General features: G+C 40.0%; 1 protein-coding gene across 1 annotated transcript in view; it reads left to right on the forward strand.

Annotated features, from left to right (window-relative positions):
* Positions 1-25,912, forward strand: part of TGS1 (trimethylguanosine synthase 1) — a 47,035-nt gene extending 21,123 nt beyond the window's left edge. The window contains exons 7-13 of the mRNA XM_008255539.4: positions 406-580; positions 2,790-3,096; positions 5,468-5,614; positions 9,783-9,926; positions 15,383-15,599; positions 16,282-16,360; positions 24,249-25,912. Coding sequence (XP_008253761.3) covers positions 406-580; positions 2,790-3,096; positions 5,468-5,614; positions 9,783-9,926; positions 15,383-15,599; positions 16,282-16,360; positions 24,249-24,371 — 1,192 coding nt within the window. The 3' untranslated portion in view covers positions 24,372-25,912. The remainder of the gene's footprint in view (positions 1-405; positions 581-2,789; positions 3,097-5,467; positions 5,615-9,782; positions 9,927-15,382; positions 15,600-16,281; positions 16,361-24,248) is intronic.
* Positions 25,913-26,270: the final 358 nt, after the last annotated feature.

Below are 26,270 nucleotides of genomic sequence, written 5' to 3' on the forward strand. Positions count from 1 at the left end.
GTGACCCAACAGTAGGAAGACCTTTCTCTCTCTCTCTCTGTCTAACTTTGCCTGTCAGAAAAAAAAGAGTTTTGGAATTACCATGCTTTGAGAAAATTTGTATTTTCCCAATAAGGGGGTGTGTATTTTTTGCTATTTCTTTGTTGCAGCCCACCACATAATTTCTACTTCCATCTCCATTTAAGTTTCTATTCCCACCATTGGTGTTTCACATTTGCTTTAGAATTTATGTAAAAGCTAGGCCAAAAGCCCTATGTAATTTGAACTGCATTTTCCTAACTCTAAGAAGTTAAAATGGTGTTTGCTAATAGCAAAAACTAGTGAAATTATTAGCTGAATTCTCACATCAAAGCAACATAGTCTTGGAACTTAGGTTGTGAGTCACTTCTTTTGATCTGATCACAGATATGGAGGAATTGCAAATTTCAGTCATCGGCAGGTCAGGTATCTAGAGAAGAACATAAAGCATAAGTCAAAGCATCTGGACATGCGCAGACAAATCAGGATGAAAAACAAGCACATCTTCTTTACCGAAGAGGCAGAAAAATCATTTTTAAAAAAAAGCAAAACTCTGAGTAAGGTATGTATAATTTTTCCTTTAGACTTAAATGCAGATTCACGTTTTGTGAGCCTAACCTCTTGAAACTGTTGTATTCAAATGAGAAGTCTATTTCTAGCAGATGTAAGGGTACCTAAAATTCTTTTCCATTTGCTTCCTGAAGGTATATATTATATAAACTTCACTTGAAAAAAAGCATGCTGAGCCCAGTGAAATTGAAGTGTGTAAAGTTACAAAGCAGCCATGGCTAGGAAGATAAATAAGCCAAATTGCCTTGCCTCTGTAGTAATGGACAGGACAAAGGAGATTTTCAACTGTTTCAGGCTAGGTAGAACCCTCTGGTAGTCCAATTCTGATGTAGCTTTTACTGTCAGCCTTAGTTTGGAGCTCATCCAGAAGTGATCAGTCACACTTTGAGTAACAGGTTCACCCTAATAACATGAAATATGAAGCCAACTTATTGACTAATGTTGTAATCTGAAATATTCATATACCATCTCTTGGACTTTGCTGTGCCTGCCATGCAAATTCCTGGGAAACAGGTGTAATTAGAAGACTGCTTGGTTTGATGAGTTACCCTTCCATATTCTAGGAAAAAAACATTTTAATGAGCATCCGTCACAAGTTCTCCAGCCGTGCTTCAGGGCAGAAGAACTTAATCTTAGCATGATAACTTTGTTTTATCCTAAGAGTACATTTTTCTTCCTAACCAGCATTCCTGGAAAACATGCTACAATATTATAGCTGGTTTTATTTGTTCTTGTATTTGGGGCCTTTGGTTGCTGCTATATTTTATTTTTTCTTTTTTTTTAATTTTTACTTATTTATTTATTTGAAAGGCAGAGTTTCAGAGAGGCAGAGAGAGGGAGAGAGAGAGAGCGAAATCTTCCACCCACTGGCTCACTACCCAGATGGCCACAATGGCCAGAGCCGCGCCAATCCAAAGCCAGAAGCCAGGAGCTTCTTCCAGGTCTCCCATGCAGGTGCAGGGGCCCAAGTACTTGGGCCATTTTCCACTGCTTTCCTAGGCCAGATCAGAAGTGGCACAGCCAGGACTCGAGCCAGCTCCCATATGGGATGTCAGCAGTGCAGGCGGCGGCTTTACCCGCTATGCCACAGCGCTAGCCCCGATACATTTTTGAGATGTATTTATTTATTTGAAAGACAGAGTTACAAAGAGAGAGAGAGAGATCTTCCATCCACTGGTTCACTCCCCAGTTGACCGCAACAGCCAGAGCTGCACTGATCCAAAGCCAGGAGCCAGAAACTTCCTCCAAGTCCCCCAGCCCCTATATATTTTAATAAATGTATTTTAGTGACCCTGAGTATATCTGAAACAGACTGCCAAATGTCAGTCCTTTAGCACTTTTCATAATGTGTTCAATGTAGTCATCTCCATGCATTCCTCTATAGCTGAGAACAGAAACATAGTTGCTAAGCATTACTGAGGAAAAAAAGGTGGCTGTTGAGTCCTGGGATACCTGGTGTGCCTGGTTTTTTAAGCACAGTTTCTCCCGAGGAAGATTCTGGATTGTTGCCCACCCTCTATCTCCTTCATTCTAATTTACTCAATCATAAGAAGGTCATAAAGACCTGTTAGAAAGAGTTTTCTTGCTACCCAAGCTGCAGGGAAGTATAACATCTGAACTTGAGCTATGTTAACATTTCAAAGAATAAATTAGGTTTGTTAGGACTGGTCTTCCTGACTCTGCTGCTGCATTAAAAGGCAGTTCTCTCCAGGATAGTGCTGCTTTTGTACTTAAAAGAAAAATTTACACTAAATCATTTCAGAATTCATCTTTGATGCTAAATAACATTTATCCTAGACTGGAGCTTGACTATTGCAATATGCACATATATAATTTGAAAACCTAAAATTAATGGTTCAGCACTTAGTAGGTACATTTGTTATGGTGATATCACAAAGTTCACAGTTAGGTTGTTAGGAATCTTTATGAAAAAACTACTGAAGCAATGTGGCTTTATCCTCCTAATGGTAATTGATGACAGGAAGTATTTAATTGGTGTTTTCCTTCCTTTTAACAAAATTTTTCCTAAGATCATGGTTTGCCCAAATTCTCATTAGCTCAGAATTACTACACTGTGATACAGTATACTTCTCAGAACTAATAATTACAACACAATATGTCATTCAAGTCAGAAATGCTAAAAGATGGAACATTCTTTGTAGTTTAGAATTTACTCTGATGATTACATCTTACTATTTCAGGTAGAAAAGTTCCTAAAATGGGTTAATGAACCAATGGGTGAAGAAGCATCACAGGAGTCATTTTCTCACAACAGTGTGCAAGACACTTGTACAAGCAGTGACTCGGGGGAACAGGACGTGTCTGTTAAAACAGCTGACGACCTGCCAGAGGCTGGTAAGGCAGGACCTGAAAAGTGTCAGACCTTACCTTCTGCTGGCGAACTTGAACCAGAAAAAAGTGAAGGCGACAGCTTGGTAGCAGCTGTTCCAGATAAGCAGGATTGCGTTACTCAAGACACACCAGATTCCTTCCAGGTAGAAACTGAAGGTAAGACTAAATATGCCACAGCTTATAAATAGAATTCACAAACTACATTATTTCCTTCATCTGTTTCTCCTTAGTCTTCACTTTGAATCATCTATAGGTCAGGATTACTGTTTAAGTAGGAGGAAGGCATATTAAATGTAAATGTGCTAATTTGCTATAATTTGCATCCCAAGCACTCTCTGAGCAAGAACGATGAAATCCAAGGGAAAGCATGTAGGGAAACTGCAGCTGAGGGCCAGATCTACCACTGGACTTGGGCTGGCCTGCTGCTCTGGTCCACAGGCTAACCATGGCCCATTCCTCTAAGATCTCAAGAAATTCAGTGTAGCTCAGGTTTTCTCTTTGATAATTGTTTTGTGTGTTTGGTTGTTGCTGGTGGAACTTTGGTTGTTGCTGGTGCACTGATGTAAAAAAAAATTCATAGTAATTGGTTGCAATAAATGGAGAACAGAATAGCTTTTCACTTTATGATCCTTTGTACAGGTTAGATTCTTTATAACAAAAGTTCTTTTATAATTAAAAATGATAATTTTACTCAGTGGGACATTGTGAATTATAAAATTAAAATTTTCTTTGGACATAATACTCAGTTTATTAATGGTTATTTCAGATTATCCTTAGGAAGCAATTCTATTTATTGTAATTCATCATTTCTTAATTTAACATTAAGGAAAATACCTTGTTTGAGTCGATTTTTTTTTTTAATTGTTGTGCAGATATGAATGTGTGTTTATCTGTGATCTTTGTTTCATGTGTTTCTTTGCTTTTCTCAGTGGCATACTTTGGGTAGTTTAAATCTTTTCATTGCCAACATCCTAACAATAGATGTTTGTGTGATACTGATATAGACAGGCACATAGGATTAGATTGATTAGATTTGTGAGCTGGAGACCAGGCCTTCACCATGCCCCATGTGTTATCTCATGCCCCTACCTGACCTCACCTACATGCCCACCTGCCAATCAGACTAGAATATGGAAGGGTAACTCATCAAACCAAGCAGTCTTCTAATTACACCTGTTTCCCAGGAATTTGCATGGCAGGCACAGCAAAGTCCAAGAGATGGTATATGAATATTTCAGATTACAACATTAGTCAATAAGTTGGCTTCATATTTCATGTTATTAGGGTGAACCTGTTACTCAAAGTGTGACTGATCACTTCTGGATGAGCTCCAAACTAAGGCTGACAGTAAAAGCCACATCAGAATTGGACTACCAGAGGGTTCTACCTAGCCTGAAACAGTTGAAAATCTCCTTTGTCCTGTCCATTACTACAGAGGCAAGGCAATTTGGCTTATTTATCTTCCTAGCCATGGCTGCTTTGTAACTTTCCATAGTAGGACAGTTCTATCCTTGAGGCCCCTTTAAGGTAGTAGAGTTTTATTCTTTGTCAATTGTCACCTCTTGTTCTTTTACTTAACTGTGTCAGCACTTTGGTGTTTCTACCTTACTGCTTCTGATCAGCTTGAAACTAAAATCAAATAACCACTCTAATAAAAATTGGTTATCTAAAAAAGAAAGTGTCCTCTGAGCCAGAACCCTTTCTATGAAATGGAACTAGTGACCCATGTTGCAGTTTCTCAGATACCATGTGACCTCTGGAATTGATGTGGCTGAGAGCTAGAACATAATGAAGTTGATGGGAAATGTTTAGATTTCTATTCATCAACTCAAGCTGTGGTCAGCTTGGCTAACAGAAGTAATAACCTTCGTTTCTTTTTTTTTATTTTTTATTTTTTTTTAATTTATTTGACAGGTAAAGTTATAGACAGTGAAAAAGAGCGAGAGAAAGGTCTTCCTTCAGTTGGTTCACTCCCCAAATGGCCGCTATGGCCGGCGCTGCACTGATCCGAAGCCAGGAGCCAGGTGTTTCTTCCTGGTCTCCCGTGGGAGTGCAGGGGCCCAAGTACTTGAGCCATCCTCCACTGCCTTCCCAGGCCACAACAGAGAGCTGGACTGGAAGAGGAGCAACCGGGCTCCCATATGGGATGCCAGCGCCACAGGTGGAGGATTAACCAAGTGAGCCACAGCGCCGGCCCAACCTTCGTTTCTTAATAATACTTTCTCATGTCTCCTATCAGTGCTGTGCATGAAGTTAATAAAACAATGTTCATTCACTCATTCATTGCTTTTTCAGGATTTAAAAACTGGAGATTATAGAGCCTGTTGTACTTTCTTTCCAAGCTCCCAAAGCCAATAATAGCAAAGTGGAGGCTGTGACTAGGAACCATTGGGGTTCCCCTCAGCCCTCCTGCTTCTCTGGGTTGTTCCATGCTTGTTCTGGAGTGCAGTCAAAACCATAATTATTTGAAAAATTCACCTGTGATTTTTTTCATAGTGAGCATCTGTATCTTTGTGTTTTGTTTCAGCTGGAATAAAAAAGAAGAAGAAACACAAGAACAAAAAGCCGAATGACCTGCCTCCTGAGATAGCTGCTGATCCTGAGCTGGTAAAATACTGGGCCCAGAGATACAGGCTCTTCTCCCGTTTTGATGACGGGATTAAGTTAGACAGAGGTAAAGTATGGAGGCATTTGTTTATTTTGAAGCCATGTTACACTTACATAAAAGTTGTAAGAATAGTACAAGGAATCTTCATATCCCCTTTACACAGATTCAGCTATTCTCAACATTTTGCCACATATACTGTGACATTTCATTTCCCTTAGTATGTTTATATATATCATTTTCAGATCTAGTTGCACACATCACATCCCTACTCCTGAATACTTGAGTATGTATTACCCAAGAACATGCATATTTTATGTAACAACAGTGAATTGTCAGTTTAGCACTGTTACCATATTACAATTCTAGAGCAGTCTGGATTTATAGATTATCTTGCTCAGGTCCTGTATAAATTTTTTTTTCTCCCAATATAGGATTGTATATTGCATTTATTCTTCATATTTCTTTAATTTCCTTTAGCCTAGAATAGATCTTCAGCTTTTGTTGTCTTTGAGGGTAGTGACATTTTTTAAATGCTTATTTTCATCTACTTAGAGAAAGAGAGATGTCTTCCATTCTCTCATTTACCATCCAAATGCCCACAACAGCTAGGACTGGGTCAGGCTTAAGCCAAGAGCCTGGAACACCATCCTGGGTCTCCCAACTGGGTGGCAGGGACCCAAGCAGTTGAATCATCCAAGGATGCAGTAGCAGGAAGCTGGATCTGGGGCAGAGTAGCCAGGATTCAGTTGGCACTGTAGTATGAGTTATAAGCCTCCTAAACAGTGACTTAATCCATGGCACCACAACACCTGCCCCAACTTCAACTTTCTTTTGTTTTATGATTTATATATTTATTTGAAAGGCAGTTACAGAGAGGCAGAGGCAGAGAGAGATCTTCCATCTGCTGGTTCACTCTCCAAATGGCTGTGATGGCCAGAACTGAGCCAATCCAAAGCTTCTTCCAGGTCTCCTACATGGGTGCAGGGGCCCAAAGACTTGGACCATCTTCTGCTTTCCCAGGTACATTAGCAGGGAGCTGGATCAGAAGTGGAACAGCTGGAACTTGAACCAGCGCCCTTATAGAATGCCAGCACTGTCGGCGGTAGCTTCACCTGCTTCCCCACAGCATCAGCCCCGACATTTTTAAAGGAACAGTGGCAAACTGTTTCAAGAGACTATCCCTCAATTTTGAGTATATGTGTATTTTTAAAACTTCAGGTGCAGGTTTAAGCTGTACTTGTAGCATCTTAGGATAGACAGTAACAGTACTTAATACTTTTTTTAAAGATTTATGTATTTATTTGAAAGTCGGAGTTACACACAGAGAGAAGGAGAGGCAAAAAGAGAGAGAGGTCTTCCATCCACTGGTTCACTCCCCAAATGGCCACAAGAGCCAGAGCTGTGCCGAGCCAAGAGCCTCCTCCAGGTCTTCCTATGCAGGTACAGGGCCTAAGGACTCGGACCATCTTCAGCTGCTTTCCCAGGCCATAGCAGAGAGCTGGATGAGAAGTGGAGCAGCTGGGACTTGAATCAGCACTCAAATGGGATGCCAGTACTGCAGGTGGCAGCTTTACCCATTACACCACAGTGCCAGCCCCAATACATTATTAAATAGAACATCTGACCAATAAATACCTAGTATGGAAAGATGTAATTCCATGAATTACCACTAGAAGCCTTTAATCCTTCCTGAGCTTTTCTGCTGTGATCTTAACTCAGATATTGCAGACTAAGGTTCACCTTCATGTTGAGGCTACCTCAAAAGTGGTGTTTATTAGCTATCAAAATCAGGAGAGGAGCCTGATTATATATTGTGACACAGAGGGATAAGCTGCCACATGCAGTGCTGGCATCCCATATCAGAATGCTGGTTCGAGTCTTGACTGCTCTGCTTCCAATCCAACTCCCTGCTAATGAACTTGGGAAGGCATCATAGGATAGCCCAAGTCCTTGGGTCCCTGCCAACCACATGAAAGTCTAGGATGGAATTCCTAGTTCTTGGCTTTAGCATGGACCAGACCTGGCTATTGTAGCCATTTGAGGAGTAAACCAGCATATAGAAGATCTCTCTCAGGGTTGGTACTGTGGCTAGCAGGTTAAGCTGCCACCTGCGATGCTGGCATCCCATATGGGCACCATTTGGTGTCCCAGCTGTTCCACTTCTGATCCAGCTCCCTGCTAATGGCCTGGGAAAGCAACAAAAGATGGTCTAGGTCCCCTGCTACCTGCTACCCTGCTACCACATGAGAAACCCAAATGAAGCTCCTGGCTTCTGGCTTCAGCCTGGCCCAGTCCTGGCTATTGCAGCTTGGGAGTGAACCAGAGGTGGAAGATCTCTCCTTCCCTGTCTGTCTCTCCTTCTCTCTCTCTTTAACTCTAACTTTGAAATAATAAAATGTTATAAATTTTTTTTTTTTAAGGATGGATGGATGGATTGATTGGAGAGGCAGAATTGTAGACATAGAGAGGGAAAGAAAGATCTTCCATCTGCTGGTTCACTCCACAAATGGCCAGAACGACCAGAGCTGGGCTGATCCAAAGCTGGGAGCCAGGAGCTTCTTCTGGGTCTCTCACCTGGGTACAGGGACCCAAGCCTTTGGGCTGTCTTCTACTGCTTTCCCAGGCCATTAGCAGAGAGCTAGATTGGAAGTGGAGCAACCAGGACTCGAACTAGTACCCATATGGGATGCTGGTGCTGCAGGCTGAGGCTTAACCCACTATGCAACAGCGCAGGCCCCCAAATGTTGTATTTTGAGGAAACTTAGGAGTTTGTTATGAGAAATAAGACTGGGGAGAAAACTTGGCATTTTTAAAAAAGGGGTTTAAGTCTTCCTCTTCTAGGAATAAGAAGCCACCTGGAGTTGTAAGAAGAGGGAACAGGAAAATTGGTACATGATTTTGTCCAGAGAAATACCTTTCTGAAACATGGCCATTCTTCTGTTGGGAAGCAAGGAGGACAATGTTCTGGTTCCTCTGGTGTGGGCACAGAGCTCATTTCTGGAAACCATAAAGTTTCTGCTGTTCCTGCGATACCTGTGCAGCCATGCAGCTTCTGCTCTTTGCTGCTTTGCCTGACCCTTTAAAAACATCCATGTTTTTCCAGAGTGTTCAGTACAACTCTGGACCGTTACTTTTCCGTTAGGAATGAAATCATTGGGAACTTTAGTGGAGGGCAGAGAGCCAATCAATTAAAACAGCTAACTCCCCATTTTCTCTAGTAGATAGGCAGTAGTTAATGCCTCCAACAGAAATAATCACAGTTGCAGTCAGTTATTGCAGAGATGGGGTGTCTTACAAAAGAACTAGGTTAAGAATGAAGGTAACTGCTTCTGTGGACATTTAGAATGGAAATAGTGCCATCTCTTACAACAAGCTTTATAGAATTTTCTTTTCAACTAGATAATATATGAGTTTTTGAAAGGGAAGCTACGCTATTTATTTATTTATCTGAAAGAATTACGGAGAATGAGAGGGAGGGAAGGGGAGAGAGAGAGATCCATCCTCCATCCACTGGTGCACTGCCCAAATGGCCACAACAGCCGGGGCTGGGCCAGACCAAAGCCAGGAGCCAGGAGCTTCATCAGTGTCTTCCATGTAGTGCAGGGGCTCAAGAACTTAGGCCATCTTCTGCTGCTTTCCCTGGTACATTAACAGGGAGCTGGATCAGAAGCAGAACAGCTGGGACTCGAATTGGTGTCCATATGGCATGCTGGCACTGCAGGTGGCAGCTTTACTAACTACACCACAGTGCCGGCCCCAGAAGCTGAGCTTTGTAAGAGTACGTAGCAGGGGCCGGCACTGTGGCGTAGAGGTTAAAGCTGCTGCCTGCAGTGCTGGCATCCCATATGGGCACCAGTTTGAGACCCAGCTACTCCACTTCTGATCCAGCTCTCTGCTGTGGCCTGGGAAAGCAGTTGAAGATGGCCCAAGTCCTTGGCTCCTGCACCCATGTGGGAGACCTGAAAGAAACTCCTGGCTCCTGGCTTTAGATCGGTACAGTTCCAGTTCTTGTAGCCAATTGGGGAGTGAACCAGCGGATGGAAGACCCTCTTCCCCCCGCCCCCCTTTCTCTCTCTACCTCTCCTTCTCTCTCTGTATAACTCTGACTTTCAAATAAATAAATAAATCTTTAAAGAAAAAAGAGAGTAGGTAGCTGATAGTAATGTTTGTTGTGTTTGTGCTTGGTGTGGCTTGGCCTAGAGCATCGTAATTAACAGAGACACTTCCTGTACAGAGGGCTGGTTCTCAGTGACTCCTGAGAAGATTGCTGAGCACATTGCTGGCCGCGTCAGTGAGTCTTTCAACTGTAACGTGGTGGTGGATGCGTTCTGTGGAGTTGGAGGAAATACCATTCAGTTTGCCTTGACAGGAAAGAAAGGTAAGTGACCTTCAGTGGAGGAAGACCGTTTTATTGCTTATTCATGCAGTGAAGGTTTCTTCGCTTCATCTAATACTGATAACTTAATACCAGATATTTAAAATGTTTTAATAAAGTTTTAAATAACCTCTTCATTTAAAAATACTTTAAATGACAAAGCTAGTAATGCATTAAGCATTCACATTGTATCAGAAGCTGATATAAGTTCCTGCTGTATATTAATTTATTTAGTCAGCAGTCTTGGGGGTATGTCTTTTGAGGTCTGTGTTTGACACAGATATATTAGGACATCAAAAGATGAAGTAATTTAACAGGATTATACAAAACACCAACTGTTAGGGCCAAAATCATAATATTCGATACAACCAAAATGGGAGACTTCTTTAGAAGACGACAGCAGTGGTCAGGGAATCTCTGCTTTGCCACTGACTCATTATCTTTGACTTTGGGCATCCTGTAACCATAATTTAAAGGAGACATTGAATTGAGATAACCTTTCCGGGTTAACGTTCTAAGACTCTAAAAATATTAAATATTAAATCATCAACCTGGTTGTTTGGCTTTTGAATCACAAATGAAAAACACTCCATTACTGTGTGTTTGCCATTAACTGTGTCAGGGAGGCAGTGTGCTTTCCCCAGGAAAAGAAGGCTTTAAGAAATTGAATATACATCCGTTGTCAAATTTCATTCAGAAGGTACCTCTTTTTTAAAAAAATATCTTCTTACCATTTATTATCAGTGATAGTTTCCATTTCAACAATTCTCAACTAGTTCTCAGTAATTTTTATGATGTTATTATTTTTTTTAAAAGTGTTTAAAGGCAGAGACAGCTCTTTCATCTGCTGGTTCACTCTCCAGATGCTCACAGTAGAAGCTACTGAGCTGTGCCAAAGCCAGAAATCAGATGTGCAGTCAAGGTCTCCCATTTGGGTGATAGAGACCCAAGTCCCTGAGTTATCACCTGTTGCCTCCCAGGGTGCACATTAATAGTAGATTAATAAGTGGATTCAAGACTGGAACCAAACGCTGTGATATGGGGTATAGGCATCCCACGTGCACTGTACATCCACCCCTAAAGTTCTAAATGTGAACTAAGAAAGCATACTTTGATCCTAGGAAGCATAATGTGAAAGCTAGGCGGTGATGAATTAAAACAATGTTGCTAGGCCAGCGCCGTGGCTCACTAGGCTAATCCTCCGCCTTGAGGCGCCGGCACACCGGGTTCTAGTCCCGGTCGGGGTGCCAGATTCTGTCCCAGTTGCCTCTCTTCCAGGCCAGCTCTCTGCTGTGGCCAGGGAGTGCAGTGGAGGATGGCCCAAGTACTTGGGCCCTGCACCCCATGGGAGACCAGGATAAGTACCTGGCTCCTGCCATCGGATCAGCACGGTGCGCCGGCTGCAGCGCGCCGGCTGTGGCAGCCATTGGAGGGTGAACCAACGGCAAAGGAAGACCTTTCTCTCTGTCTCTCTCTCTCTCACTGTCCACTCTGCCTGTCAAAAAAAAACAATGTTGCTCTTATGACCAGTATTGCTCAACTGTTGTCCTCATTTGTTAGCTCCCATGTTCCAGTGCATAAGGTTTACTAACTTTATGTGGTTTCCTAACAACCTAGCTAAAACCTATTTTCATAATTGCTGGAATTGCGATTATTTTCTTGTTTTCCCTGAATTCATTATTTACTGTCAAAATTCTTTGACTTAGTCAGATAAACCATTCCCATGAGCTCATATCTAGGCTTATTGCCTGAAAATGATTTTTCCTCAGAAGCTGCAAAAATATATCTTCATTTTGGCATTGTATCATAACATAACAATTAAAATATGTGCCCCTTGATAAAGCAACAAAAAGATCTGGAATTTTCTCAAAATGAAGCAGTTCATATTATGTATTTCTGTGATTAATTGCCAAGACTTGCATCTTAATACACTTTTTTTTTAAAAAGATTTATTTAAAGTCAGAGTTACACAGAGAGAAGGAGAGGCAGAGAGAGAGGTCTTCCATCCGCTGGTTCACTCCCCAGTTGACCGCAATGGTTGGAGCTGTGCCGATCCAAAGCCAGCAACCAGGAGCTTCTTCCAGGTCTCCCACATAGGTGCAGGGGCCCAAGGGCTTGGGCCGTCTTCCACTGCTTTCCCAGGCCATAGCAGAGAGCTGTGTCAGAAGTGGAGCAGCCAGGACACGAACAGGTGCCCATATGGGATGCCGGCACTGCAGGCAGTGGCTTTACCCACTACACCACAGCACCTGCCCCATAAATACACTTTTGATGAAGGAAAATATCTATCGTTGGTCCCAAACTGTAAGGAAACTACTTCTTCCCTGTTCTCACAGACCAAGTCTTATCACACCCCCTCAATGTCCTAATTACTACCTTTACAGATTGCTAGTTCCTGGTTTAAAAAAAAAAAAAAAAAAAAAAGAAAGAAAGAAAGAAAGAAAGAAAGAAAGAAAGAAAGGAGGGGAGGGGGAAGGAGCTGCAGATGACAAACACTTTGGCTCCCCAGTGCCCTCACCATTCAACTTCTGCCCTGGCACCAAGTAGGACTGTAGGTTCAGGAACTCGCTCTCATGTTCCCTACAGTGGCAGCCCATGACCTTCTCCTCAGATTAAAAGCAGTAGCTCACAGATGCCCTCTGAGTTAGTTATGATAATGCATCCCTAGAATCCCTCTAGTATGATTGAGCTAACTACATTGTGGCAGGAAATTCAAAATAAAGTGTAATTGTGTTTGTTTGTATACAAATACATACATATACACACATATATGAACGTGCTTCAAAGAGTTCATAGAAAATGAAATAAATTGGGGCCAGCACGGTGGCAAAGCAGGTGAAGCCACTGCCTGTGACACCAGCATGCCATAGGGGCACTGGTTCAAGTCCTGGCCACTCCACTTCCAATCCAGCTCCCTGCTAATGTGCCTGGGAAAGCGGAAGATGGCCCAAGTGCTTGGACCCCTGTACCCATATGGGAGACCCAGGAGAGGCTCCTAACACCTGGCTTCTGCCTGGCCTAGCCTTTGCAACCATTTGAGGAGTGAACCAGCAGATGGAAGTTCTCTCTCTTTGTCTCTTCCGCTCTCTACAATTCTTTCAGATAAGTAAATAAATCTTTACAAAGGCTTTAAAAAAATGAAATGTTTATTTTGGTGCAAGAATTCTTTAAATCCATGTGTATGAGGGAATCTTCAAAACAGTAATAGAAATGTATATTTAGAAAAAAGATATACATAGGTTTAACAGCATTTATACCCTTGAATAATTGATTATTCAAAAGTGTTTTGAATTCTCTGCCATGTATGTGCTTATGTGTTTATATTTACTGCATACACATGTAATACATTAGACTTGTATATATGCACACACATATGAGAAAATGGAATTGTGTAAAATTAACAATCTTCCTTTCTGCCCGTTATTTATACTCAAATCCATGCATATATTCAAGTGAGAATCTTCAAAGTTTTGTACTTTTCATGTTAAATACATTTTTTTCTTCTTTCTTTGTGTTCCAATATTTCAGTATCATTGCTGCCCAGTAAAACTTTCCAAGATGATGAAAATATCTTTTATCTGTATTTCCAATACAGTAGCCACTAGCCATGTGGCTATTGAGCAGTTGAAATGTAGCAGTGTGGCTGTGGATCTGTATTTTGTAATATTATTTCATTTTCATCAGTTTAAAAGTAATAGCTACATGTGGCTACTAGCCACCATTATTGAACAAAACAGTTTTATGTAGTATTATCAAACTTTTTTTTTTTTAAAGATTTATGTATTTGAGAGGCAGAGTTACAGACAGAGGGAGTAACAGAGATGTTTTCCATCTGTCAGTTCACTTGCCACATGGCCGCAATGGCCAGAACTGGGCCACTCTGAAGCCAGGAGCCTCCTCCGGGTCTCCCATGTGGGTGCAGGAGCCCACACACTTGGGCCTCCATCTACTGCTTTCTCAGGCCATCAGCAGGGAGCTTGACTGCAAGTGGAGCAGCTGGGACTCAAACCAGTACCCAGATGGGATGCTGGCACTGCAGGAAGAGGCTTAACCTGCTATGCCACAGCGCCAGCCCCTATCAGACATCCTTTAGCAGGGTAGGCATTGGGGCACAATAGGTTAAGCTTCCACTTGGGATGCCTACATCATATATTGGACCACTGGTTCAAATCCCAGCTACTCTGCTTCCAATTCAGCTTCCTGCTGTTGCCCCTTGGGAAGTAGCAGTTGATGGCTAGAGTGCTAGGGCCCCTGCCACCTGTATCTGAGAGACCCTGATGGAGTTCTAGTCTCCTGGCTTTGGCCTGGCCCAACCCTGGCTGTTTGCAGGCATTTGGCATCTCCCTCCCCATCTCCCTCGTTTTTTCCTCCCACCTCCCCTTACCTCACTCTGCCTTTCAGGTCAGTGAAAATAAACATTTTTAAAAATGCATTCACTAGCATTTAATTTGTTTGATAGATTGAGTGCTTACATTCTGTTAGGCCTATAAACAAAGTCTGTCTCCAAAAGAAATGTGAAAATAAGATTAGCTGAATAGTTATATAGTATAAATATTGGTTTATTTAGAACAGGGAAAATAGCATAGTAAACGTATGATTTTGCAACATATAATTGGTTCTTGTCTTTGTTCAAGTGATTTGGAATGGTATCTCCCAAAAGCATTGCAAATTTTAAAGCTTGCGTTTTCTAGAAAACAGATTTTTAGATTTCCATGTGAACCACACTGTATGTGTTAGGGTCCCACTTAGCCCTCTCAGATATTGAAAACTATACTGTGGTCGACACAATGGTACCCATGCAGGTGCACTTGAGTAATTTACTGCAAGATATGTGTGAACTAAAATTAATTTATGTTTGCAATGCTAATTATGAAATTGTGATAAATTAAAAGAAAGCCCATTCAATGAAAACATAATATTGTTGGTTCCTTCCACCTAAAATGTCTCATTAAATATCAACTTATTTTCATATTTCTTATTTGTTACTTGTCTATATGGGTTTATAAAAAAAATGTGTCTATTCTTTGGTTTTCTGGAGAAGTTGTCAGGTTTATCTTCATTTGGGTGTTCATTTTGAGGAGATTTGTCTTTTCCTAAACCTGGCATCATAGGTTATGTTGCAAACTTGGACTGTGCAGAGCACAACACAGTGCCAACTGTAGATCTGGCACTGAATTTGTAGATTTTTTGGCATCTGTGGTCACTTGCTTGGGTGAAGCTGGCTGGATGAGACATCCATGAAAGCCCAGTCTTTGTAATTTTCTAGGTGTAACACAAGTGAATCTTTCTAATTGAAGTAAAATATTCTTAACTAAAACCTATACCTCAGGTATATGTTGTACAGTGTTTCTTATTGTTATAGAAAGCTTCTTATACAGAAGATAGACAAATTATTAGATGATCTATCCTTTGTAAATTCTAATCAGTGTCAATTGATTCTGTTCTTTTCCCATTTTTAGTGATTGCCATTGATATTGATCCTGTTAAAATTGATCTTGCTCGCAATAATGCAGAAGTTTATGGGATAGCAGACAAGATAGAGTTCATCTGTGGAGATTTCCTACTGCTGGCTCCTTCTTTAAAGGCTGATGTTGTGTTCCTCAGCCCACCTTGGGGAGGACCAGACTATGCCACTGCAGAGACTTTCGACATTAGGACAATGATGTCTCTGGACGGATATCCTTTAAAAGTTCTAAGAGTTTACTCAAATGATGGTTGTGGAGTGGGTGTATATGAGAGACAGAGAAGTTAATGAAGAGGGGAGATAGTTGTTAATAGCATTTGATAGACTGTGACTTATTTTACAGAAAAAAATCAGGTAAATAAAAATCATGTGGTAGTTGATCTACAAAATAATGGCAAACATGAAGTCGTAGTTCCCTTGGTTACTATCCCTTTTTACCTTTATAAGCAAGAACAAGAATGTACTGTTTGGAATTATTGCCTGGAAATTAGGAATTTCCTCAAAACCTATTCCTAGAGACTGGGGGTAACTGTATCATTCAGCTCACACCAGCTCTTAAACATTTCACTATGTATCTTGTCTATATTCTTGGTGCTTTCCTTTTTCTGGTTCTGTTTTCTCTGTTAAGAAATCACAGAAAGAGAGAGCATGTGCAATTTGGACCCTTAGCTGCCTTATGCTAGGCGAAACCAAAAGACAGAGTTAACTCCTAATCTCTTACTGACATTTCAGGGACCTTGTGCTGCTGAATTACAGAATTTCGTACTTAATTCTCTTTTGGTTCCATTAGAAGATTTAAATCGGTACCTTTAGGGGATAAGATGAGGAAAGAACATCTCTTTCTAATCAGAAATTAACTGTTGTTCTTGTTGCTTTTCCTTAACTGTTCTCCACCTTTGAAATTTTCAGACTTTCCCAGAAGATCACTAATAATATTATTTATTTTCTTCCAAGAAATGCTGATATTGACCAGGTAAGCCAGTACGACAGAATAAGCAGAAAAAGATAAGGACTTTGTTTACTAGATAGCATGGGTATGAGAAGTCCCTGGCTTACTATTACTGGAAAATTGGAAGTGCCTGGCAGTTAGATCCATGTCTGTCGTGTCATCTTCCTCTCTACAGCTCCTGGCATACATGACACAATTGGAGTGCTCTAGGCATTGACTAAGATGTATTGGAAGTGATAGAATATGTCGTGTTTCAAATGCTGCATGGCTAAGCTGGCCATGATCTGACTTTACTGAAAATTACCTTGAGCATGGAAGTTTCAGGTATTCCTGAAAGTAGTGGACTAAACAGAAGAATAGGGACACATAAGACCATAATTTGGCCATCAGCAGTGTTAACTGTATGTAGCCTTAGAGTATAAGATACTTGACTGACCTCAGTATGTCCTGTTCAATTCTTACCGTAAATATTTAATCACTTTTTCTTTCCTTAGCAGAATTAGATGGGTATGATAACTGCCTCAAAAATTTAATGATGTCCTCATCTCATGTTTTTGTTGATTCTTCTGTAAATGCTTACTACATATTTGCTTTGGGCCAAGTATCTTTGGTCATTCATAATCTCGCTATAATGTTATTAGTCATGAATTTTTCCTTTCTTGCCTATTTGATACTCTCAGAATTAGCCCTATCATTCTGCGGATTTTAATCCTTTTTTTTTAAAGTATGAAGAATTTATGTCCATTATTTCTTTTTTTTTTTTTTTTTTTTCATTATTTCTTTAGCTGTGTTCTCACCATCTTTTTTTCCTTTGTCTGGGATAACTTATATAAATGTTAGCCTTCCATATCTTTACTTCCTTTTGCTTCTGCATTACCTTGATCTGGTCTCTCAGGTATATCCAGTCTATTAGAAGTCAGTTTGTAGCTTTTCAATGTCATATCTAAGAGTGTTACACTTTTAGCCAGGAAGCATTTTACAGCTACTTGATATCCTAGACAACTATGCGAACAGTACGCTGTGATTAATTTTCTGGGATAAGGCTCCCACATCAGTGTTTTAAAGCTCCCTGAGTTTTCCTGATGTCCTCAGAGCTGTGATTCTCTGGGTTAAAAGAAGAGTAAATGAAATTAACAAGCATGAACTCCTTCTCTGTGAGTTGGAAGGAGCTGAAATTAAATCTCCTTGCATGTCATTTATTTATTACCCATCATGTCTAAGCATTAGGCCTCCCAAGAGTATGTGTTGTACAGTTATAAGAAGAAACTGTCCATTTGCTGTTTTTTATCTCATAACTGATATTAAACCTAATATCTACTGTTCATGTGATTCAGGGCTGCTTTCTAGACAGCCAGGAAGAGTTAAACCTTGACTCACGCTCCATAACTAGTCTCACAAGGGATCTTGCTGAGCTGTATCTTGACTTTTGTAAATGTAAATAAGCTCATTTGGATACTTAAAAAATAGGAAATTCTATGTTTAGCGTAAGTAATAGCTATAATGATTAAGTTTTTGAGTTAGCATTTCATAAAGAGAAGTTAGCTTTTTTGGTTTATCAAAAACCTGTCGGAATTAAGGTTGCTCATTCATATTTTCTACCTCTAGAGGGAGTAATGACACTAGTTTTTGAGTATAAGAACTCGGAATGGTTGAGCTTTCAAGTACATTATTTTATTTGGTGAATTTAGATCAACTTTTTCTTTTAAAATGGAGATAAATTTATCCATATGTAGGGTTTTCAAAATGAGAGGAGCTAGTACCTCAAGAATGAGAGAAGTGAAATTTGTAAAGAAATTCTCATCTTTTTTGTTAAAGAACATATAGAATGCTACAGCAACCTAAACTTAAAAATGTGTTGGGTTCCCAAAGTCATGAGCCTGCTGTTTGAAACTGAGGCTGCATTTTTCTCATTCAGATGTTTACAAAGGACAGTTAGCTTCTCATCTAGGGAGTTGGTACTCTGGATAATATTTATATTATCCTAGACTATGGACTTAATACAGAAGCAGCTTGCCTTGAGATCTTTCTATGTAAGAAATGGTGCTGATTGTTTTCTGTATCTAGTGAAATACATTTCATGATCTCCTATCCCTTTTTTCTGTTTGGGAATTATTCCATCTTTTGCTAGCCAGATTCGCACTATCAAACCCAATAACTGAGTAATTTTAAAAACCTTGTTATTGAGACGTGTCTAGGAAATAAGATGTATCTCATTGTCTGAAATTGCTATTGACACCTAGGGACTAATCTTAGATTTGATTTAGAGAGCCCAGGATAAATATATGGACTTGATGCATCTCACTATTTTCCATTGTTGCTTTCTTTTGACAGCCATGGAATTCAAGTTTTGGATCTACCATGCTTTACAAACATGAAAAAAATTTTGCTTTTCGTTTTTTTTTTAATTTTTCTTTTTTAAGATTTACTTACTTATTTGAAAGGCAGAATGACAGATTTTCCATCCTCAGGTTCACTCCCCAAATAGCTACAGTGGCCAGAGCTGGGCCATGCCTGGAACCCAGGTCTTTCACATAGGTGGCAGGGTCCAAGTACTTGACCCATCTTCTCCCAGGTGCATTAGCAGGCAGCTGAATTGGCAGCTGAGCATCTGGAACATGAACTGGTGCTCGTATGGGATGCCCGGATGCCATTGTTGTGAATGGTGGGTGTGCCCCAACACCAGCCATGAAAAGGCTTTTTAAGTGGTAAACCTATACCAGGTGGATACAGGTCTCTGAGCAGACAAGGGAGGTGGCTTGCAGCAACTATAGCACCACCTTTTCATGAAATCCCTGCCAGTAGACTCTGTGATCTTTCTCTTAGCTGTGTGTAATGGGAGGAATGGCTCCTGGTCCAGTTGATAGGGTAGCTCCTTTATTGTTTGCTTTTGTTCTGCACATAGGATATATAGCCTCAAAAAAGTCATAGCATTTTTATTTTTCTGCTTAAATCATTTTGTCTTTGTAATGTGTTAATAACCAGTACAGACTGCGGTAGCATTGAACAACATTTCTAAGACTTGTGTTAAAAAATGAACTGGAGGCCGGCGCCATGGCTCACTAGGCTAATCTTCCACCTGCGGTGCCGGCACCCCGGGTTCTAGTCCTGGTCGGGGCACCAGATTCTGTCCCGGTTGCTCCTCTTCCAGTCCAGCTCTCTGCTGTGGCCTGGGAGTGCAGTGGAGGATGGCCCAGGTCTTGGGCCCTACACCCGCATGGGAGACCAGGAGGAAGCACCTGGCTCCTGGCTTCAGATCGGCACAGCACACCAGCTGTATCAGCCACTGGGGGTGAACCAATGGAATAAAGGAAGACCTTTCTCTCTCTATCTCTCTCTCACTGTCTAACTCTGCCTGTCAAAAAAAAAAAAAAAAAAAAAAAAAAAAAATATATATATATATATATATATGAACTGGAGCAGTGGATATTTAACTCAGCCACACTGCATTCCATATCAGAGTACCTGAATTTGAGCCCTGATTCTATTCCCAGTTAGCTTCCTGCCAATGCACATCCTACGAGGGCAGGTAATAGCTCAGATAGTTGGTTCCCTACCTCTTGTATATGAAACCTGGGTTGAGTGCCGATTCCTGACTTTTGGCATTGGCCTGGCCCAGCTCCAGCTATTGTGGGTATTTGGAGAGTGAACCAGCAGATAGGAGATCTCTAGCTCTTTGCCTTTCAAAGAAACAAAATAAATGAATCATTTTAAACAATGAACTGGAGATCATGTATCATGTAATTCCTGGCCCTTGTCTAAAAGACAAATTCCACCCTTCCATGGCCTCCCCAGACACATTCCAGAACAACACCTGAACCAAATCCCACCTGTTTTATTTCTACATAAAGGGAGAAAATATTTGCAGATTAACTTAATACTTCAGTGAAATTTATACTGATTGGGTTATATCTGAGTATAGAGGTTTAAATCAATGGAGTTGTCTCAGATTAGTGGCAGAGTTGTTTTAAATGTAACTAAATTCAGTTTGTTAACATTCTATGTTCTTCCACTAGGATCTAGTTGGAAGTTTTCTTTCATTCAGATATCATTCATTTTTACTTTAAATCTATTTTCTTTTTTTAAAAAAAAGTGCAGCTTTGAGTATTTGACTCTTAAAACTTCTGTGCTGCTTCTTTACTGAAGTTAGTACCTTTGTTGTGGTGTTTCCAGTTTCTCCTTTCTCTAATTAATGAGAGTTTAGTCCTTACTTGCAGCTCTGAGCCAAACTAATCAGTTTCTTTGGGTAAATCTGATACGGAATGTAACCCAGAGCTGCTCATCATTATCAGATTATCTTCTGTTCTCCCTCCCTTGCCCTCCTTCCCCCTATCTCTTTCTCTCCCTCAATTTATTAAACTTTAATAACTTCTTTCTAAACTTTAATAACTTCTTTCTTGAAGGAAGCAAATAATATTTTGTCAGTTAAATCTCCAAGTAAAAAATAAAGACAGCTAGAAATTGAAGGCATTAACTTGGCCTGAAGCAGAATATTATTTATTCACTTGAGCTACAAGTGCATAAAGTTACAGTCTTTGCAACTCCAAAATTCTACCCTTCAAATTACAGACACCTGTAAGAATATGAAAAGGTACAAAAAGGCTAATAAGGTTAGAAATTACTCTAAATTTGCATACTTGATAATGTGTTTTGTTTTTAATTTCTTTTGAACACTAGATGAGCATTTTCTTTGTTCTGACAGAATGTCTGGCGTTTTTCTCCAGGCTCAGGAGCACTGCTTGTTTAATTTGTCATCATCTGCCTCTCCCAGCTAGAATGCAGAATCCATGAAGATAGACAGAGGCCAATTTCTTTTTCCTTTTTCTGCTAAACTCTTCTGAGAACAGAAACCTGTAAGCTCTCAGTGGAGAGGTGTTGAACTTTGTGAGCCCTGCCACAACTCAGAAAACTCCATCCGTACTCTTCCTTACCCAGAGTGCCCACACTGAGGCAGCCCTCTCATATATGTGTGAAGAAGGAGAAGAAAGAAACTATCCTGCCTTTTCAGAACAGGGGCTTTTTTTGAAAGGCAGGGTGACAGAGACAAAGAGAGATCTCCCAAAGTGGCAGCAACAGCCAGGGCTAGACCAGGTGGAAGCCAGGAGCCTGAAACCTGTCCAGTGGCGGGGCCCAGTTTCCTGGACCAGCTGCTTCCTGGATGTATTAGCTGGGAGTTGAATTGGAAGCGGAGCAGATTTCTCTGACTTGGGCTGCTGGATAACAAATGGTGGCTTTACCTTCTGCAACACACAATGCTAGCCCCTCAGAGATAGGTGTTTATGTAACTCTGTGGCTTATATAAGAAATAACAGCCATCTGTTGTATGAGATCTTTTTTACAAGTACATTTCAGAAATTGTTTTTTTCTTTTCCTCAGAATGCCCTTTTTAGGCATTGGGTGATATTCTGAGTTGCAAATCTAGAAAGTCAAAGCTTTAAGGGTTTTCTAGGTTGATGTAATAAATTATTGGTAGACCTGGGATTGAAGTTAGCCTCTGTGTTGAAGTTAGCCTATTGTGCTGTTGCTGCTACGCTATTGGTTCTCTTAACTCAACCCGTGCTGTCCTCCTTTCATTTTCCTTCCCTTCTCAGCCCCAGCCATAGCCCCCCAACAAAACTCAAGCTGGCCAATTTTACATTCTTTAAATAAGCTATTTATTAAAAGGAACATGAACAATACCACATCTGAGTTTTACCTTAATAAGCTCACATAAGTGTTCTTCATTTTTCTCTGTCTTACAAAGAATCAGAATGACTTAAAGATGACAAAATAGAACATAAAACATGTATTCCTAATCATTGCTACTTTAAATATTTCTTACAAATAGTGATGTGAATGTGAATTTTAATACTTTTTTAACGATTTATTTTATTTGAAAGGCAGAGTTAGAGAGAGGCAGAGAGAGAGAGAGAGAGAGAGAAAGAAAGGTCTTCTCTCCACTGGTTCACTCCCCAAATGGCTGCAAATGCCAGAGTTGGGCCTATCCAAAGCCAGAAGCCCAGAGCTTCTTCCAGGTCTCCCACCAGGGTGCAGGGACCCAAGGACTTGGGCCATCTTCCTCTGCTTTCCCAGGCCATAGGCAGAGAGCTGGATCAGAAGAGGAGCAGCTAGGACTTGAACTGGTGCCCATATGGGATGCCGGCACTGAAGGCAGCGGCTCTACCCGCTACACCACAGTGCCAGCCCCAAATGTGTGGTTTTTAAATCATAAGGGACACTGTGTTTCTTTTATTTTCATCTATTCCTGGTGATAAAAACACAGTTAATCTCTTTGATGTCCCTTGGGGAGGGGGAGTGGGCATTGATGTTGGTGTTGTTACTGACTTGGTGAAACAACCTTTTTTTTAAGAATGTATCATGAAATAAATGTACCATAGAATGACCTGTTTCTTCCCTATTTCTATATCTGTAACTTTTTTCTAAGAGGAAGTTGAAAAATGTTTTAAACACATACTTACTGGAAATGCACAGATCTTGCCTTCTACCAGATGCTGGTGCAGTATGTATAACACCCCTGAGATAGATTACCTCAGCTCTCAAAACCAGACTATGCTGCCTGAGCACCTCTACAGAATCCTCAGCCATAGTGGCCAATTGCGGTACAGAAAATGCATTGCTCCTGATTGCACCTGTCCCTGATCCTTCCAGTATCTTTTCTCTATCAGTCAGTGCCCTCTGTTCCTTGCACATCGCCCTTTCCCTTGATCTTATTGCCACCTGATAAACTGATTTCTGGGACACAATCTTGTGTTAAAAGGTGAGGCATTTGTTAGTAATGGATCTCTGAGACGCTGGATGAAAAAAAAAAATGCTGGATTAAAACAAAGCCTTATCTATGTAAGAATTGAGGACAGGGGCCAGCATTGTAACAAAACTGGTTAAGCCTCTGCCTGCAACATGGGCATCCCAGATGAGCACCAGTTCGCATCCAGGCTGCTCCACTTCCAATCCAGCTCCCTGTAAATACCTTTGGAAAGGCAGCATAAGATGGCCTGATATTTGAACCCCCCTACCACTCACACAGGAGACCCAAATGGAGTTCAGGGCTCCTTGCTTTGGCCTGGCCCAACCCCCACATTTGGGTAGTTAACCAGCAGATATAAAATCAATCAATCAATCAATCTCTCTGTCTCTGTCTCTGTCTCTGTCTCTCCCTTCCCCCCAAGTCTACTTTTCAAACTAAATCTTTTTTTAAAGAAAAGAATTTGGACAAAACATTTGAAGTGTTAAAAAGGCGGGTGAGTGCAAGCAGCATTGTCATGGAACAAGACTCTTGAGGATGTTAACTATAGGGGCAGTCAGTTCAGCTTCCTGATCAATAGATTGGTCCCTATATTGAAGCAGGCCTGAAAAAGAGCAATATTTTGCCACAAATTTAAAAACAAAAAAAGATTTTAAATAGATAAAACAACAGCTGGTGGAGGAAGTAGTCCAAGTTTAAGAAACCAGGAAGTGACCAGTGACAGAAGGGAAAAGTCATTAGTAGAAGCAAGACTCTTTGGGAGAGTAGGACTTGCAGCCTGGATCACAGCTGTCTTGCCCTCAGGTGTGGTCCCAGTATCTTATAAATATTGAATGAATGAGAGGATAAGATGCAAAGAAGGTGAACAGGACAAAGATGGTCAGGAAAATTTGTCTTTATTTCTCTTCCTTTGAGTTTAGTTTATGTCATTGGAGAAGTCAAGTATGGTCTTTCCCATAATAGCAAAAATGTCTGAAACAACTAGTATTTCTGCCACAGAATATTGTACTTTACACCCACTTGGGAAGTAACAGTGTACATTTGAAAAGCCTAATTGTTTGAAAGACTTAATTGAAAAGCTAGATCATCCTATTAATTGTTAAAGGAATATGAATGAAAGAATTGTTTTGAAATAGTGTTTATTGTGTGGTTTTCTTCTGTTCATCTTTGTAGGTGGCATCCTTAGCTGGACCTGGAGGGCAAGTGGAAATAGAACAGAATTTTCTTAACAATAAACTGAAGACCATCACTGCCTATTTTGGTGACTTAATCAGAAGACCAGCCTCTGAAACTTAATTGTGAGGCAGTACAAGGACAGAGAGGTCACCTGGTAGTCAAAACATAATTCAGATGAGAAACTTAGAATGTCTTCTTGAACTCACTGATACTTTGTACTCAAGGTCTTCTATAGCCATATGGGATGAAAACTTATAGGAGCTTCAAGAATATTAATGAAGTGCTTTGAAATTTTTGGACAATATTACTATGTACAATAGGATAGTAAGTGTCTGATATGGAAAAGGGAAACTTGCCCTTGTGGTTAATTTTAGGGTGTGTCTTTGTGTGTTTCTAAAATTTTATACGTTTTTACATTTTTGTGGATGTATATATGTAAAAAACAATTACTGTTTTTTTAAAAATAGATATAAAGAAAGTAGCAAATGAGGTGTATTCTACTCATTTAAACCCTAGTAAAAAAATAATGTTGCATATTTAAGGTAGTACCAAATGGTACAAATGAAAAATTGAGTCTCCCATTCCCTCCCCTACTCATTATTCACCATTCTGAATAATCACAGGTAACAATGTTTTATAATTCCTTGGAGGACAGAAAGGAATTGCAGTATGCCCTATGACACTTTTTTATTGATGCACTGTTCATTTTCTTTTTCAATTTAATGCTTAATGTATTTTTAAGTATAGACTTTTTATCTTGAAGACCTTTGGGTATCAGTACATCCATATAGATCTACCTCATTTTTTTAACGACTGCCCTGTACTCCATCTTCTGGATATGCAGTAATTAGTTTAACCAGTTCCTTATGGATGGCTGTGGGCTGTTTATAGTATTTTTGCTGTTATCAATGATTCTGCACTGTCCTTGAGTATAACATTTATTACTGAACAGATGCACTGTTATGCCCATAAAGTTGCACATTTTGATTTTGGTAGATACGGTCAAAATGCCTCGATAAAGGTGGGCCCACTTGTACTCTGACCCACACTAATTAAAATGCACATTTCCCTCCACCCTTCCCTGCCTAGCATTTCATTATCTGATGGGTGAGGAAATTGATAAATTACTGATTGTGTGTGTTTCCTTAATTATAAATGAGATTAGTGATAATTTTCATGTATTTTGTCCTTTTTTGTTTCCTTCTTTTGAAAATTTTCCCTTGAATTGTCATTTTCTTATTAATATATATGAGTTCTTTGTCAATTAAAGAACCCTCAGTCCTTAGTAGGTGTTATAAATATGTCTTTCCAGTTACTGCCTTTTGACATGTTTTGGGTTTTGTTTTGTTTTGTTTTGTTTTGTTTTTTATACATGTATTTGGGCCAGGCATAAGTTTTTAATTTTAATGTAATCAGGCATTCTTTTTTCTTCAGCCTTCTGAGTTTACGTCATTTTGAAATACATTTCCTACTCCTAGAATATACATTTCTTTAGTGTTTTCTGGAATGTTCTTGTTTTGATGTCTTTGATTCGTCTGGAATTTGCTTTTTAATATTTCATTTTAGAAAGTGTTTTTAAAATTTCCATTACAAAATCAATGTGAAATATATTTTGTAATACAGAAGTTTGTATTTTTTCTATTAAAGTGGCAAAGAAAGGAGGAATGTGTGTTTAATTATTTGTCTAAAAAGTGTGCTCATTTTTATAAATAGATATAGAACTCTGACTAATATGGATTGGATCTGAAACCGTTATCTTTTAATAATGTAAGCTTGTTAGACATTAAACAAAATACAATTTTGGCTGAGATGGGGCTGGGGAAGTTGAAATAAAGTGGAGGAATTTCTAGTAAGTACTGGAAAAAAGACAAAAATAACTTATATTAAAAGAAAACTTTGTTGGTATATGCTAACTTTATAAGTTATGCCTGATTGTGCTGCGATACAATATCAATTCAGCTGCCCATTAAAGATGGAATTACTTTTTTATTAATTTGCATTAGCAAAACCTATGCAAAT

This window comes from Oryctolagus cuniculus, chromosome 6 (genome assembly GCF_964237555.1).
Source record: "Oryctolagus cuniculus chromosome 6, mOryCun1.1, whole genome shotgun sequence".
NCBI classification, from domain to species: Eukaryota; Metazoa; Chordata; class Mammalia; order Lagomorpha; family Leporidae; genus Oryctolagus; species Oryctolagus cuniculus.